Source organism: Chamaea fasciata, unplaced genomic scaffold, assembly GCF_029207755.1.
Source record: "Chamaea fasciata isolate MVZ Bird 193981 ecotype frontalis unplaced genomic scaffold, bChaFas1.0.hap1 SCAF_3, whole genome shotgun sequence".
Taxonomy (NCBI): Eukaryota; Metazoa; Chordata; class Aves; order Passeriformes; family Sylviidae; genus Chamaea; species Chamaea fasciata.
In genome coordinates, this window is record NW_027094088.1 from 49,629,881 (window position 1) to 49,647,693 (window position 17,813).

Below are 17,813 nucleotides of genomic sequence, written 5' to 3' on the forward strand. Positions count from 1 at the left end.
AAATACAGAATAACAGATTATTGTGGGTAATCTTTTTAGTATAATATATTAGAATACAGAGCTCACCTGAAGCATCAAGTCAGGTTTCAGGAGCACTGTCTGCTGATGGCTAAATTTGAGTTGAGACCCATGACAACCATACAAAGCAATGGGCAGCAAGTTTGATGGTTCAATTCAGAAAATGTATTTCATAGTAAGAAGTTACTTGTTTCCATCTGATATGTTTGTGCTTTGGCAAGTATTATTTATGCGGCTGAAATGATCTGGTAATCCAAAGGATAGAATAAACACTTCATAATCCAGCGTACAGCTGCTTGTTGGGACTCAGACCAAACTTTCGCCTTCAGATCATCCACAGCAACTCTACATGTGAGTTTTATAGACAGTTTAAGAGAGTGTAGGTGGTGATTTCAGTCATCTGTCTTTAACTGAAAAAAACAGATATTAACTTAGATAAAAATTAGTGGGACTGACTTCTAATTTTTAATGTAAAAAAAGTGAGGTTTTTTGTACTTTAAATTTTAAACTTGTTACCTGAAAGTAGTGACAGTTTTTGGGCTAAGATGGAACTAGGAAAGTTGGAAAGTCGAGAAACAGCTAACACAAGTTTAAAAAGTGAATTTATTTTAAGAGCATTTTGTTATTCAGGAATTAAGCTGAATGCCAGCCATTTCGTAGCAGCCCTATATAAAAATGAAAAGAAATAAGAAAACATGTCTACTGGTTCCTCCACGTGTTGCTGCCACTGGGTAACTGTTCGCACCTACATTAGTCACTCCTTCAACAGGCCATGAAATTGTTCCAGCTTTTAAAATGTGTGAGAAAATAAAGGCAGGTGCTGGCACATCATAAATGAAAACCTGAGCTTCAGGCTGGTACAGTAGTGGTGTTGTTACGGTTTGCATTCTGGAAGTCACGTGGCTTGTCAAGTTGCAATGAAGTTATTTTGTTCTTTTATATTATTGAAACTCAGTGAGGTCTTCGGACTGTGCATGAGGACCATGAGGATTACTGGTGCTGAAAGTTATATTGAAACTCAGTATGTAAGGATGGATTTTGTTTTTGATGTTATTACTGACTTTGTGCTGTGTTGGATTACTTAATAAGGAAGAAACTTGCTACAGAGGGTGCTTGCACATCTGCTGTTAGAGAAATCAAATCCTGAACCATCCATGATCCAAAAAAATCTTAGTGACTTCTCTGAAAATCCTCTCAGAATAATACCACCCATAGAAACAGCAGACAAAGTGATATTTTAATTTCACAGTAGAACAAACATTCAGTGTTTTTTCATAAAAATAGATGGGGAAAAAAGAGAATAGAGACAGTGAGTTTCAGTGTGTGGATATTTTTTGTGAGCTCATTTAAACCTGAAATCTAGTGAATTGCTATGGAGCTTCTTATCTCAAGAAATCGATACTGTTCTCTCAAAGGACTGTTTAATCTTCAGTTTCTTACAAGGTTTGTCTTACAAATAAAACTGTATTGAATCTTGCTACCTTTGACCAACTGCCCAGTTTCTGTCCTCCCTTTTTTCCAAAACTTATACCAGACTGCAAAATGAAAATACCACAACTGAGTGTGAGGTTCTGCTAAAAGTTCAAATGAAATTACCTAAACCGGTGTGAGTTTTAGAAAGTGTCCATATTTTTCTTACTAACAATAAGGTAATTTAGTTACTCTAATTAGTGATTTAATCACTATATAAAAACTGCCTTGATTTTTGTGTCACATTTAGCCCTATATGAAAATCTCCTAATATGGCATTATGGAATTAGAATTATCCTGGTACTGAGTGAAAAGAACCTATTCTGTTGTGTAACCTGAAATGCCTGTATTATCTGAATATACCTGCTTTCCTCATTGCAGAGCTAAAATATTTTCTTCATTTATAATTTGCTTTAATATGTAGAAAAGACAGCAGACAATGCAGTAGGATTATTAGCCTATTCTTATTTCTTTCTTTTATTTAATTTTCCAAAAGTGGGTCACATGTTTGTGTTTTCAAATGTTTTCACGTTTGTATTTTGAGTTGTCTTTTAGTGTCACTTTTTTGATTTTATACCCAAGATCACCTTGTACTTCTAGTGCTGTGCAATTTTTAATCTATTCCAATGACACTCCTGTGAGGTAGCAAGGTAATGTCATTTTCAGGTGTATAGTTAGGGACCAGAGGCAGAGAGGGTAAGAGCAGCTTTCCTGTACCTAACTCTGCCTAGTCGTTTAGGCTCCCTCTAACACCTACAGTTTGGAGATGTATGAACCCCTTCCCCCCGGTGTCTGGGCTGGGTCACATTAAAGGCTGTGGCAGGCAGCATACTGAATTCTGATCTTCCAAAACCTGCAAAATACTCTCTTTCTTGGAACATATTTCTTTTCTAAAATAAACAAATATACTATCCTGAAGTGATTTGAATACTGCTCCTTCATGTGGCTTGGCAAGAAGCATGAACTTCATGATTTTTGTATTACTATTTTAAAGTGTTTGATATTTCTCTTATTAAACTGATAATGTCATCCACCATCTCGGGTTTCATGGTTTCTGTACTGATTGCTTTTCACAGATACTACACTCTCAGGGGAAATTGGCACCAAGAAAAAAGTGAAAAGACTGTTAAGTTTCCAGAGATATTTCCATGCATCCCGGTTACTGCGTGGAATTGTACCACAAGCCTCTCTGTACCTACTGGATGAGGACTACCTTGGGCAAGCAAGGGTAAGACAAGTCTCCAGATCTCCATTTCTTTTAATAATACTACAGAGAGTGTCCGTTCTGTTTTAGTCTTCTGATAACCAAATTCATGACTGAGCTTTCTTAAATGACCCACGTGCCTACCTCACAGCAAACAGATTGTCCATTCCTCATTTGTGGTTACAGCCTTGAAGGCTTTGGTCTCAAAGCAACAGAAAATGTTGCTAAATCTATTCAGCATTTTCAGATTCTAACAACTGAAATTATAAAATGGGTTTATTAAAGAATGAAGGATTTCAGGTTAAGTTCCTGATTGAAGTGCAGCCCTGACACAATATTTAATTCATCCTCTTGAAAAAAGACAGGTGTTTCTCATCTGGTGTGGAACAGCTATTAGGCAACCCACCATAGCACTCCATAGTGCCAAAGGCTAGGAAACGTGGAACATTAAATGCAAACTTCAGAGTGATCAAAATATAATTACCTTATTTTGCAGCTCTTACACTTACTTTGAATGGTATTTTCTAGCAAAACTTGCACAATTGATGGGATTGGGATTATATGCCTAGGCCATTTTTATTCTCTGCTAGAGGAGATTTTATGCCAGGTGTTAGAAAGTAATTAAGAATCCAGCACTACTGAATATAGACTAGAGATGGGAGTGAATGTGTATTTCATTCACACATACATCACTGTAGGTCATAGAGGTAGTCCAGCATCAGTCTCCTGACTCAACTGATGTAGATGCAAAAACACTATATTTGGTGGTAATGATGGATTCTTCTGCATGTCTGAGTGGGCTTAACAGTAGCACAGTAGTTATAAACAGTAGTTTATAAAAGCTATTCCTGTGTACTGCTTTGTTTAGCACACTGTAACCCATATTCACCATGAGAGCTAAGATTTTAAAACACTGTATTAAAAACCTGAGAGAATTTGCACTGACAGTTTGGGGATATGAAGAAAAAATAAAGCTTTTGTGCAATAGAAGGCAATATTTTCATAATATTTTGGTTTATATTATTCCTTGTTTTGTGTTCCGTTTAGAAGGTACTTTTTGTGTTATGTTCAAAACCTGCTCAGTTAGAAGTGCAAGTGATATTTTATGCAGTATAGCTTAATGAGCCTGATTTCTGATACTTCAAATACAACCTCTGTAGTAAAGTCTCTAAAGTCTCTTGAAAAAAACTTTAAAGCTGCAGTAACCAATCCCATGACTGGTTAATGTGGAATAATAATTAAAATTTGCTTTACAGTATGACATACCAGTCATTGGCCTTTTCACATTTGTTTTTTCCAGCATATGCTGTCCAAAGTGGGAATGTGGGATTTTGACATTTTCTTGTTTGATCGCTTGACAAATGGTAAGTAAATTTTTTAAGGCTTTATTTTACTATCATATATGGCTGTTCCAAAAATCCCTAATTAATTGTTTGCTAAATCTTTCCAGTTCAGATTACTGAAGAGAAATTGGCCACATTTAACCTCTAGTAAAACCATATCCTGGAGCTTTTTCAGGCTTTTTCTGAACTATAAGTTTAAAGTGAGCTTTTGTATTAATCTAATCTCCTACATTTGTTGTTGTCACCTTTTTAAGAAGGTGTTTCTGTTTCATTTACCTGTGAAACTCCCAAGCTACTTTAAATATATCTATGTGGAACATTGGTCAATACATCCAGATCTCCATAATCAATCAATTTCTATCAATACTAAGGACATTTGAGTGAACATACCGTTGCTTCTGTTTAGCAGCAAAAATTAGGAAATTTTTTGAGAGTAAAAATCCGTGAAATGTTTTCTCTAAATACAAGCCTGTAAAATCATCCCTCTTCCCCACAAATGTCCAGGCAATACCTCTTGATCGGGTAACTGCTGAATAGGATCATGGTCACACCTTTCCCCTTTCTGTACTGCTCAGAGAATTGAGATCCCTCATTCCTTACCCCCAGTCTAATTAGGTTTGGCTGGGGCAGTGATGTAGAAAAAAGCTGGTTTAGAGGGTCATTCAGCTGAGTGACTGGCAGTGAAGAGTGAAAAGGATTGCAATTTGCCTGGGAAGCAAAAGCATAGTTCTTCTAAATTATCTTTCTCTGCCCCTGCTCAGTAGTCAAGACCAAGTCAGTTTCCATGTGTTCTTCATACAGATATTTATTTTCCTTCGTGAGTTACATTAAATAAGAAAAGACTCCCTTCAGACTTTGTTTATGTGTAGTGTGGGTTGGTTGGTTTGGGGTTTTTTCTAACTTCTGTGGAAACAGTGCAGCTGAATTAAGCAGTGCAAACTTTTTTAATTACTGTGTTTATGTATAGCTGATCATGTAATACTAGTAAGGCTCAATTTTGCCAGTGTTCCCAGTATTGGATTTACAGTAAGGCCAGGGCAACATTACAGTGGGACTTGAGACTGTAAATGCTGCAACTCATTTTTCCTCTCTGTATCATCATTATGAGATGCAGTTGTAGCTGAGATAGGTTATGTGGGTTAATTACATGTTTGTACAGCCATATGCAAAAAAAAAATAATTTCAAACTCCTGATTTTTAATAATTAATTAATTAGTACAGTATGGCAAACCAAAGTGGCAGAAAAGACACTTTTTTTTTCTGTTGTTTCTGAAGATAGACCTGAATTATGAAGGTGCTCTCACTCTCGGACAAACCTGTCAAAAGATTTTGTTAAAACCATGTCAGTTTGCCTTCTTCCAGTTAAAACCACAGTTTGCCTGTCATGTTGAAACAGCAAATGTGACTTTATGGCATCTAGACACAAGAATGGCACTCCATTGGTACAACCCTTCCATCAAGTCTTGATTATTTATATGAGTAATTTGTATAAGTGACTTCTGTGTATATGAGAGTCATCTAAGCTCCCTTCATTGGAGATGAGGTGATAGGAGCTGACTTATAGGGAATTACCCAGATTTTTTGCCTTGCTTGGTTTGTAACTACATGTAAAGGGAATCTAAGAGTTTTTTCCTTTCTGCTTTTAGGAAACAGTCTTGTAACATTGCTTTGTCATCTCTTCAATGTGCATGGACTTATTCACCATTTCCAGTTAGACATGGTTACATTACACAGGTTTTTTGGTAAGTGAGCACCTCAAAGCCGTCTTTGAATGAAGTTTATAGCTTAAGTAGAGCATCAGAGAAGGCACTGGCTTGGTCTATCTCTGTAAAAATGATGATGTCATTGGAAATATTTCAGAAGAGATGTGTATGATATATATTATCGTACAGTTTGCAGGCATTCAAGTAGTTGGTTCATTACCTAATCAGTGGAGGGATTTCAAAAGACTCTGCATTGGGCTGAAGCATCCCAGCACCACAGTCATACTGGTGATTTAAAATAAAGTATGCCATGCAGAGATGTGGCTGGCTTAGGCCCACACAGACAGGCAGACACTGCAGAACCTACGTGTGCACAGTACAATTGTGGTGCAGTGTAATTGTTTGGTGTCACTAAAAGACCACTGAGACCCAGGGCAGTTAAAAGCTTATGTGCAAAATTTAACAAATTATATCAAGCTGTCTACATTGAATAGTGTTGATGAAAGCCCCTGCTGCTGTTACTGCCAACAGAAATATTAGCCCCATGCTGTCAGTGAACCAAAAGAAGAAATTGGCCAAAATCAATTACTTTTTGTATCGTTTTTTGAAAGCAGCTAAATGTCAGCTTTCAGGCTGTCGGCAGAGTTTCCAAAGCAGAGAAGTCTTCTTTAAGACTGCCTAATTGTCATTTCTGGAAAGGCTTCCTCTGGTGCGGAGACAGACAAAATCTCCCCGCTGTTTCCAACTCCTGTGGGCAGACATGAAGTGGACAGTTGGGTAATTAGAGCTGGTGGTACTCACAGTTTAAGGGATTACCCACTGTACCTCCAGATGCTTGTGTGGCTGGAAACAAGCAGAAGGTCTGGACTTTGTTTGGCGCTCCTCATGCTGGCAGCGAGCACCATGAGAAATCTGCCTGTTGGCTTTCCATTCGATTAATTTGGTTGTGTCTAGGAGAGCGCTTCAGGCAGGATCACATGCAGCTTCCAGCGCTCACGTGGTGGTGTCCCAAGACCACGAAATGGTGCACACACTGCTGCAAGGAACAGAGGGCTGTGAAGCATGCATCTCAATAATTTTCCTGTTTGAGAGAAAGCTGAGAGTTAAGAGGTTGATACTCCTGGTCCAACTGGACCAGTTCCAGTCCTGCAATCTAAAGAGGGACTGGCATTTTAAAATAAACACACAGATGTGACTAAAATTGTCACAGGAGATTTTGCTCTGAATACCCCAAAGCTGGGGTTTTTTTTGATTCTCCACCTCGGGGGGTGTGGGTCAGAATGCCTTTGGCTGTAGTTCTTCACTCAAATAACAAATGATGGCAGGATATCAGGGTCTCACTCCCTGCTGCCATAAAATAGGTGGTACTGCCTTAATGGCACACTACTACCCTGTGACAGCAGGCTAAATAATTATACTCTGTTGTGGATAAATTTGCCTCTCTTCCTTGTTTATTTTACTCCTCAATGAGAGCCTTCACCAAGGCAAGAAAGAGGTGATTTATGCACTAGACCCAGTGTATCCCCTTGGGCCTCACAAATCCTTTCATGCATTTTTCCTCTAAAGGTATCCCGATAGAAGCAGCAATTTAAATAAGCTACAGCTATTTGAAGAAACTCCTTAGGCAGCTGACTGCAAAACCTCAGATTGTGTTTTAAGTCCAGTTCCCACTTGTGGCCATGGCCATTCAGAGACAAAAGGATCTTTGTTTTCTGTTTTGATTCCCAGTTATGGTTCAAGAAGATTACCATAGCCAGAACCCATACCACAATGCTGTCCATGCCGCTGATGTCACACAAGCTATGCACTGCTATCTGAGGGAGCCCAAGGTAATGGCAACCTTTCACACTGATGTTGCTTTAAGATGGTTCTCAGATGTTTTCTCCCAGGATTGAAATAAAACCCCCAAGAGATACTTCTAGACAGCAGAAAGCAATGGCATGCTGGAAGTCAGGAGCAGCTTCAGCTACAGGTTATAGATGTTTCAGTCAAGCCACAGGAGTCACTTCTTACTGTGAAGGCATCGTGTCTGAGTGCTGCAATGTGAGCTCCAGCCACCTTGGTGGTGTGACCCAGCCACCCACTGGTGCCTGCAGTTCTTCTACCATCAAACTCACCAGGATGCAATGCATGTCTGTGCCACAGCCACCTCAGAGCATAAGCTCCCCAGATCACTACTTCAAAATACCAAATTAGGCGCAGTGCCACACCAGGAAAGGGGAAAACAGACCCTTCAAATGGGTCTGTTGCAAAGGTGTCCTCTGCACAAGTGTTTGACTGCTGCTGCACGTTCTCAGAGCATCAGGGTGGTGTTGCCTTGAGTGTTACTGGAAGGCATTGCGATATTGCTGTGCTGAGCCACAGTATAAGAATATAACTAGTCTTTTAGTTGGCTTGGCTGAAATGAAAGGATGATCTGCTAGAGCTAGCAGTTTGTTACACCAGAATATGGCAATGGTAAGTGAGGACAGGAGCAGGCCCCACCTTTCCTGTATTTTAATCTCCTGCAAGATTTGCAAGTCTTTTCTTGCCAGGAAGTGCAGAGGACAGCCAACATCCAGAACCTGGACCATACTGCTCATCAGTTCTCACCTCAGGATGCTTTTTTCATCTCATAGACCTGTACTCTGTACAGACTCATTGGGCTGGTAATAACTGCCTCATTATCACAAACAGAAAATGCTAAGACTACCTTTTTTTTCTTCTAAATGAGCCCTGTAGCAGAAAAAAAATCTGGACAGCTTTTCCAACTTGAATGTTTGAAGTTAGAAAGGTAAATTATGTTCTCTAATAAAATACATACACTTGAACTGAGATAGATATTTAACAGCCAAGGCTGAAATGTCAGAAGTTGATAAACTGCATTTTATAACACAGTGCTATGCTAGAAAATTGAAGCATGATCTTTTGGTGGTATTACTAAACACTTGGAGAGGCAGAGCTCTTACAGTGGATGCTATGCCAACCTGCCAGCCTACCTGTTTGCTTTCTAAACTAAATCTTTGAGACTATGCTCAAGCACTTCTATTATAACAGTCCTTATATTGCCATGAATGATGAAGAGATATGAAATACAAACTGTAATAAAAGATGATTATGTAGTCTAATATCTTTATCGACGTATGTTCAACATTTACCTTAAAAACATACACAAAATTAATACTTGACATTTGTGTACAAATGCCTAAAAACCCAAGAAATGCCATGATGTCCAGCTGGTTTGTGTGTTTACCAAAAAAAAGTGTTTACTCTTCATGTTCTTGTTGTGATTAATGTGTGTGATGATTCAGCTTGCCAGCTTCCTCACCCCATCGGACATCATGCTCGGACTGCTCGCTGCTGCAGCTCATGATGTGGATCACCCAGGGGTCAACCAACCCTTTCTGATTAAAACTAAACACCACCTTGCCAGCTTGTACCAGGTAAAATTGCTCTTCGACTAGCTAATGTGTAAAATGCAGTCAAGGAGGGTTTAAGCAATTTGCAGTGAACTTTTAATGCCAAAATCTGGCAATAGGAGATGTGGGTCAAGTCACCCTGCACGCTGGAGTCTGGACAATTTCAGTCAAGTACATCACTGGGTGTCACTTCTTACAGCAAAGCTGACACAGGAAGAGAAGTGGAAATGTCAGACTTTTCTGAGGACATTTAAGCCAGATCAGTTGCTTGGGTTGTTTCTGCTGTAGATCATCTGGGGGTAAGGAACTGTGGGTTTAAAATTTTAAATGATTTAAAATCATGACAAGAAGATTTAATTCTCTTTCAGTGAGCAAGTAAGCAGCAGGCATGCTCTAAAATGGTATTGAATTAAAAGAAGCCTTTGCTTCGTATGGCTGTAGGAAAATGAAACACTTAATGAACACGGCAAAAAAAAAAAAAAAAAAAAAAAAGACAGATGAAACCAAAGGAAAAGTTGTAGACATTTACAGTAACATTCCTTCAAGATACAAAGAAAGAGCTTCAAGAAAGCCACTAGGTCACACCACAGGCTGTCTAGACCAGTATCCTGTTTCTAAGAGCAGGCAGTAAAAGATTTCAGAGAGAAACATAAGTCTGGGAAAAGTACAGAGTTGTCCTTAACCTAGTATACATCCTTTCAGCTTTGGCAAGCAGTAGTAGAAAACTTCCTGAAACAAAAACACAGACCCTCTTGTTCAATAACTAGCAATGAACCCATGCTGCCTGATTTTTGTGGTCCTTTTTGAATATATTTGAAGTTTTGGCTCATGGCAATCATTGTAGCTCTTTATTTTATCTAAAACTGTCCCATGAGTATAATCTCTACACACATGTATACGTTGTTATTATATATGCACATCTCTCTATTCTTTGCATTGTACTTACATACACAATGTGCCAGAGCAATGCTGTACATCTTAATTTTGGTTGCACTAACCATAATTCACAGGTAATAAATGGAAATAGTATTGATTTCTAGCCTTTATAATCACAGACTCATAGAATCATGACAGTTGGAAGAGACCTTTAAGATCATCTGGTCCAACCCAACTGTTCACCCAGCATCCAGCGCCAGATCCAGACACCTCTTAAACACCTCCAGGAATGGTGACTCCACCACCTACCAGGGCAACCTATTCCAGTGCCTGACCACCCTTACAGTGACAATTTTTTTTCTACTATCTAATGTGAATCTCCCCTGACGCAGCTTAAGGCCATTGCCTCTAGTCCTCTCACTGCAGGCACGGCAGGAGAGACCAGCCCCCAGCTCACTGCAGCCTCCTTTCAGGTAGGTGTAGGGAGCAATCAGATCTCCCCTGAGCTGCCTTTTCTCCAGGCTAAGCACCTACAGTTCTCTCAGCTAGTCTTTATAAGACGTTCTCTGGTCCCTTCATGAGCCTTGTTGCCCTTCTCTGGACATGCTCTAGCACCTCAATGTCCTTTTTAAAGTGAAGGGCCCAGAACTGGACACAGCACTTGAGGTGTGGCCTCACCAGCGCCGAGTACAGGGGGACAATCACTGCCCTGGCCCTGCTGTTCCTGATACAGGCCAGGATGCCATTGGCCTTCTTGGCCATCTGGGCACACTGCTGCCTCATGTTCAGTCGGCTGTCAACCAGCACTCCCACTGAGCTGCTTCCCAGACACTTTGAGGAGTCAATTTCAGCCTTTGTAGAGGTTGCAGAAACAGAATATCCCATGTGAAAAATTAATCTACCTGAAGAGGACTCACTTATAGCTACATGCACATGCTTAGCAAATCAAGAGTTTGCTGTGATGAACTTACTACTTGAGAAGAGAGTAGAGAGTCTCTCTTTTGCTACCCTACACAAGCAACATTTGGGTTTTGCCATAAGAAGTGGATTGTCTAATGGTGCAACTGTCCTGCCCTCAGACATGGGAATAGGCTGGACTGTTGGAGCCCCAGCCAAGGCACAGTGATGCTCAAACACTGAAAATTTTGTGACTGGCCTCATCATAAGCTGATGCAGCTTATTATGTCATACCCATGTTTCTGGTCCAGTCTTTTCTAAATGTAAGGCCAGATGAGTGAGGAGGGGAAAAAATCCAGGGGCCTAAGCTGAGATACTTTGGGAATGGTAAGGGTGCTTTGAAGAGGAGTGAGTTGAGCCATTCCACAAAACCTTTTGTCTTGTGAAAAGGTACAGACAATTCCTTCTCAAATTAATAGTGGCAAAGAGTACTTTCTAATTAGGTTGAAAAATCAGACTATTCTAAAAGACATACAGCTAAAATATTAGTATTTTGGAGAAGTGGTTTCTGCTCATTTATTTGGGTTTGAACATACTTACACATGTTGGTTAGAAAAGGCAGTGACAAAGCAGAAAATGCAATCTTTCAACAGCAAATGAGATCTGAAGTACCCTACTTAAGGACATTCACTGGCAAGTTTGAGTTATTTTAACTGAAAATGATCCCACATTGTTTCCAAAGATTTTAGTAGTATATAGTATATGGATGCCAATAAAAATAACTCCTGGAAAAAGGTTTTGCTGAAAACATTTTTAGTCAAAAATTTAGATTTAGTGAATAGTCTTTAAAACGTCCTTTAACATGTGCTTGAAACTGAAACAAAGTTCTTAGGTTTTTGGGTTTTAAGTAGCAGAGCCACAGAACTGCTGGGATTAATCAGAAAAAGGATCACATGAAAGTAAGTTTTAACAGAGCTGGCAGTCATCTGTCATTGAGACAGTGGACTTATCCATGTATGGCATTTCTATGCTTTTAAATGTCTCTTGACATTTAAATTAGAACTTTACATTTACATTTGGAAGAAAAGGTTTTGCAAAATGAGGTAGGTCAACTTTTGACAAAGATGTAAAGTGTTTGACAGCTTCTGAAATGCATATGTGAGAAGAGCCATATTTCAGGAAGATATCACCAAGGACTTTATAGCTTTCAATATTTATTTTCAAATTAAATCCATATTGTATGATGCAAGACACTTTGTAGTCTATAGGGTGATTTCCACAAGAGTCTATCCACGTGATTGCATGCACCAAAAATTTCTACAAAAATAAAAGCAGTTCATTGAAATCTCCAGCATTACAAGGACAGTTGAGAGCATCGAGGGTGACTCTAGTGGTCTGGAGGTCACTTAGTTCTCCTGTGAAGAGCACAACAGCATTCCTTGTAATGTGATGCAGACTTTACTTCCAACTTGCATTGTCTGGCTTTTAAATGAAGGGTAAAAGTTTAGAAGTGTGGATAGATCACATACAACGTCTGTAGTACAAAACAGGTTTCAGAAAACCATGAAAGGACACTTTACAATTTTAATATAGATGTAGGTAAGCTGAAAATAGGAAAGTACATTTTGGGTATCAGTAAAAACAGTTCTCCTTTGGAGTCTTCCTTAAAAGCAATGTTTCTAATTATAAATGTCATTTTTGACTATTTAACATTATGTAGTTAAACCAACTGCTCAATGTGTAAGAATAGATTGAAGAGATTGAAAGAAATTCTGATCCCCTTTGACTTTGAATTAAAATTCAAGTTTGCTCTGGACCTAATTAGTAGCAAGTCTCCCTCTCTTCAAGTTACTCTTCTTTTTCAAATGTGTATGTCAAATGCCATGGTTTGAGTAGCTCAGACTAAGTAACAGATTGGAAATACTGTGGTAGCTTAAGTAAAATAAACAGTCATAGTCCTGAAGTCTCTGTTAAAGTAATTCACTGGCTTTGGGCTGTAAATGTGACAGAAACTTCCTATAGTGCAGCCTTTAAAGCAATGCTGCACTACTCACTTTTTAAAGAAAACTAAAACACCACGTGAGGCAGAGCTGAGAGCCCCAGTCTGCAAGCCAGCACGGAGACTTTCCCTGCATGGGTTGTCTCCCACTAGCCTGGGTGATCAGATAGCTCATGGCAATTAGTCTTAATAAAGCAGTAGTGTGTTCCTCGGTGGAATAGCTGACTCTACTAATTGCTGGCAGCCGTTTCAGGGGTTCTGGCTCCTTACATTTAAGAGGAGGGTCATATGACTTCATGCTCAGTTGTTGCTTGTTAACATGACCTTTCTTTTTCCCTCCTCCCTGTAGTTTCAGTGTGGGAAACTAAACAGGGCAGCAGTGTCAGTTTAAGGTCCCCCCTATAGCAGCAGGCAAAGAGCAAAAACTTAGAGAAGTGGAAATACTCTGAGATGACTACCTGAGTTTGTTTTTTCCTATGAATAACTACTAACTGGATGCAGGAAAGGTCTCAGATGCCTCAGCCCTGCTCTGGCTGGCCTTCAGTCTGGCCAAGGAGCAGCTGCATCCATGGAGTGTAATTCCCTGTTTGAGGCAGGTGCTGCTGAAGTGAAGCAGCTCCTCACAGCAAGTAAGGCTGCCACGCTGCAAGGGATGTGGGGACACATCCCCCTCCAAGGGGGATCCCCCTGGTTGCAATGTTTCAAGGATGCAGTTAGACCAGGGTCACAGGAAACTTGCACAGAGGCACTGTCTTAAACAAGCGTAAGCCTTCCAAAAAGCCAAAGGCAACAGTCAGGTAGAGTTTGTCCAATTTAGTAGGAAGATGGCAGCCTCTGGCCTTGGGTGACTCTTGGGACCAGTACTCAGCTCTGCAACTGGGTAGGTGAAAAAAACCCCAAAAAAACCCCCAAAAAATTGTTATTATGTCATATTACATTCTCTTATTTTTCTTGGTCAGAGTTTAGGGTTGCAAAAGTCCATCCTGATGTATTTAGACAAAAGGAGAAAAGGAATATTTAAGTTGGCAAATGAACAGAATTGCTGTCAAAAGTAATTTCTATATTGCATAACTGATGTTGAGATCTGAATCCATCTGCTCTTCCTAAGAAAAGGAATTGGTTTTTGCATTATTTGAAAGTTTTGGAGTTGATTTTACTTCGTTTTCTTTCCCCAGAATCTGTGATTTCTGTAAGGGAAACAAACAGAAATACCAAAGCAACACTGTTTGAATTCAGAAGCAACAAAAAGCACTGTGGAAAGGACTGTGATAGGAAGTCAATCCAGTTTGTACTCTCACCCTTGCACTAAGCAAGATGATCAAAATGCAAATTGGATCTTGGTTACTGGCAATGTTTAGTGTTTCAACAGTCATTAGATACGACAGGAGTACAAAGGAAGATGGGGAGGACTTAGGTGGAAAATACTGCTCAGTCCCTCTTGGAAAAGTGGAAGGTGCACATCATGTCCCACGGGAAAGGCAGTACTGTGGCAGCAACACCTCAGAGCTGTGGGACTGTGCATGAAGGAGCTAGAGATGGACAGTGGCTGGAGGGAGGGATTCTGACTCCCCTTTCCCAGCTGACAGTGAAAGGGTGGAGTCCTTGTTCTGCTGCCTGCTCAAAAGGTTTGGTTTTGTTTTGTTTTCCTTATCCAGTGCTCATCTACTGCAAAAGCTGTGAACTGCCCAAAACAGGGAACAGATGATAGAGGTTTCTTAACAAGTGACATTTCTGGGGCATTTGGTGGTAGAAAGTACTCTGTGAACTACACAAGTGATGATGGGAGAATGCACTGTGTGTTAGGACAGTAATTTCAAGTCATCAGACATAAGATACCAAATTTGTTGTAATTTACTGACAGCCTAGAAAGCAGGATTTCAGCTCCCTAGCAGTTTTTTTTCCAACCTAACTTTGGTTCGACTTAGTTGAAAGCACGGAAAAAAAGAGGAGTCAAAATTCATTGCAGACCAAGTTGCTGAAGCCTGCAAATGCTCAGCAGTACTGCTATTCCTCTTGCTTTCACTTAACAGCTGCAGGCAGCTTCCAGTTCCTTGACTCAAAGGGAAATTTGGCAGTTTAGTTTTCTTTTTCTTGTCCTCTCTGCATTGAAACTGTAGAGGCTGAAAAGTCAACCTGGAATCAATAGGAGGTAAAAATACAATTTTGCACTCCTGCTTCAATTCATTTGTTAATAAATCTGTTAGAATGCAAGCTACCTCCCACACAGATGAGATTAGCTCCTCTGTTCACAGCAGGACTCAAAAACTGCAGAACAACAGGCCCCTGGGGCTGACCTTAGCTAAGAAACCCAGAAGCAAAAAGTCCTTACCTGTAGAAATCTGGGCCAATTACTCTAATCCAACTGTGGCTGAAGAGCACACATTCTAGGCTCACGTTACAGCATGTCCAGCCAGCTCTGGGTATCATGTGATATGGCAAATCCATATGTGTACCTGTACCATGGATACCGTCTTAGTCCTTGCATTTATTGGTGTTATTCCTCCCCAGAACGTTTCCGTGCTGGAGAACCACCACTGGCGCTCTACCATAGGCATGCTTCGAGAGTCACGGCTGCTCGCCCACCTTCCCAAGGAGGTCACGTAAGTGTCCACCAGAATCACTGAAACCTAAGCCATGGCCTCCTCCCTTCTTAAAAGCACACTGGCAAAGAGGCCCAGGCTTCAGAATAGGCTGAACTTCCTGCCCCTTCTTGGTGCCACTATGAAATCATGAGACAAAGTTATACAGCAGAAGTATTTTTTAAGACGTACCCACTTCTGCAGCACAGGAATGGCCACTCTCAGTAGCAGGAACAGAGAGAGTCCCAGCATGAGTGGACTTGTTCAGATGAACTGTTGGCATTTTTCATTTTACATAGCACCAACTGAATATGGAAAGATTTAGTGATTAAAAACAGGAAATTGAATGAGTTGGTTGAGGAGCATCAAGACTGCTCTGAACTTCCACACCTCACTGAAGGAATGTGGTACAGTCTTAATGGATAAAGTAAAAGAAGAGCAGCCACATGAGCACCTTGGCAAGTGGCTGCTAGCTTTTTACTTGTGTTAGGCCCACCAAGGATGGGAGATTGAGACAGAGAACACACTGCAGTCTTAAATTTGAAATCACAGGTGGCCCTACCAAGAATATAAACAAGTTACCTGGAAGCAATAAGCTCCATATCCCTCCAGAAATTCTTTGCATCAGACCAACAACTTTAAAGGACTTCAGTCTAGACCTTCACAACTTTGACTACAACTTCAAAGTTGCAGTGTTCACCACTCACGTCTGAACGGCTGAAGTAAGACGTGAGCGTTTTTCTTGATGCAACATGCTGTTGTTTCAGGGTGGGTTTTTTTGTACTTTCCTAGCACTTTTCAGGAGCTTTCAGAACAACCTGTGCCAACAAGCATTTTTCTTCTACATTATCTATTATTCTTGAACCTATTTGGGCAGGTTGAACAGTTGTACCCCACAAACCCCAGCAGAGACTGACCAAACAGATCAGACTGGGTCCATAAAGAAAGAGAGAGCTTTATGCCAGCTCCAGTGATCCAGAGCAGGTTGTTTTGAGCTCTTAATGTTGAATGGTTCCATGATTAAAGGGGCTTATTTACCTTCACTGCAGACAGGACATTGAACAGCAGTTGGGCTCCCTGATTTTGGCAACAGACATCAACAGGCAGAATGAGTTTTTGATCCGTCTGAAATCTCACCTTGACAATCAGGATTTGAGGCTGGAGGATGCACAAGACAGACATTTTATGCTTCAGGTAACTTAAAAAAAATGTAATTGTTTTTATAAATGTTTCAAGTCACAGTATTTCCTAGTATATATTAAGAGTAGTATATTATAACATGTCTGGACATCAGCCTCTCCTTACCTATTACCATAAACACTTCCCTTCTGCCACCTTCTGGCATGTCAGGCAAGCATAAGGTGTCTCCAGTATTTCCTTATGTAATTTCCTTGAGTTAAAAAGCTGTGAATGCAACAGATAGAGGAGAGTAACAAATGCTAAGGAATGAAGAGAAGATAGTAATCATTTTATTTCCAGGACACTGCTTCTCTTGCCAGGTAATGCTTCAATTGTAGTGTCTCTCTCTCTTCTGGCAAATGTCACTCCACTGGTGTTATTTTCTAGCACCGTGCAGGAGAGCCCCCTCATTGGTGTTCTTTCCAGGACAGCCTGACATCAGGTCTCCAAGTCCTGTTCCTGTGATGGATGCTCAGAAACTGTCTCTGCAGAGACAGTTGTTGCCATGGCAGCAGATGCTTCTCTAGTGCATCTGCCCAGCTAATGAAAAACCCATGCTTTATTCAAAAATCAAATAGGTTCACCCTGGTTCTTCCAGCTAAGCAGCAGTCATTAGCAAACTCTTAAGAATAAGCCTCTACCTATTAAAGCATTATTGTGATTAACGTAGAAGCTACATATACTTGCTTCTTTAGAGAAATTATATTAACTTCATTCCTAAATACATAAAGAAGTTGAAGTAATCTTCATTTATAAAACAAACACCTACATATTTCCCTTCCATCGAAGTTACAGAAAAAGTGACAGCTGCAAGGAAAGTAGTACTGATCTGAATTCTTCCCCCTCCAGCAGCATGGGAAATGTAGTAGCTTCTCACCTGTCCTGCCTCAAACACAGTCTTCTGTCAGATACCTGCACAGACTGTGCAGGGCAGGGTTGACCATATTTCTGGACAGATGAGGCAAGAAAATTGTGCAAATGCCAAAAGCAGAGGAATTACAGCTCTCAGCTACAGCAAAAAAAGGTTTCTTATGCACTAGGAACTTAGGAACAGGGGAACAGACATAGTAAGATTTACTTATCTGGTGGATTAGTTATGGAAGAAGAAAAGAAAAAAATGAAGAAATCTTGATTGATTGGAGTAACC

General features: G+C 40.2%; 1 protein-coding gene across 5 annotated transcripts in view; it reads left to right on the forward strand.

Annotated features, from left to right (window-relative positions):
- The window catches only part of PDE7B (phosphodiesterase 7B), a 169,605-nt gene that overhangs the window by 141,886 nt on the left and 9,906 nt on the right, over positions 1–17,813 (forward strand). For all 5 annotated transcript variants that reach the window (XM_066178916.1, XM_066178917.1, XM_066178914.1 and 2 more), the window contains 7 exons: positions 2,565–2,716; positions 3,993–4,056; positions 5,682–5,777; positions 7,467–7,567; positions 9,029–9,160; positions 15,417–15,508; positions 16,537–16,681. In XM_066178916.1, the coding sequence (XP_066035013.1) occupies positions 2,565–2,716; positions 3,993–4,056; positions 5,682–5,777; positions 7,467–7,567; positions 9,029–9,160; positions 15,417–15,508; positions 16,537–16,681 (782 nt within the window). The remainder of the gene's footprint in view (positions 1–2,564; positions 2,717–3,992; positions 4,057–5,681; positions 5,778–7,466; positions 7,568–9,028; positions 9,161–15,416; positions 15,509–16,536; positions 16,682–17,813) is intronic.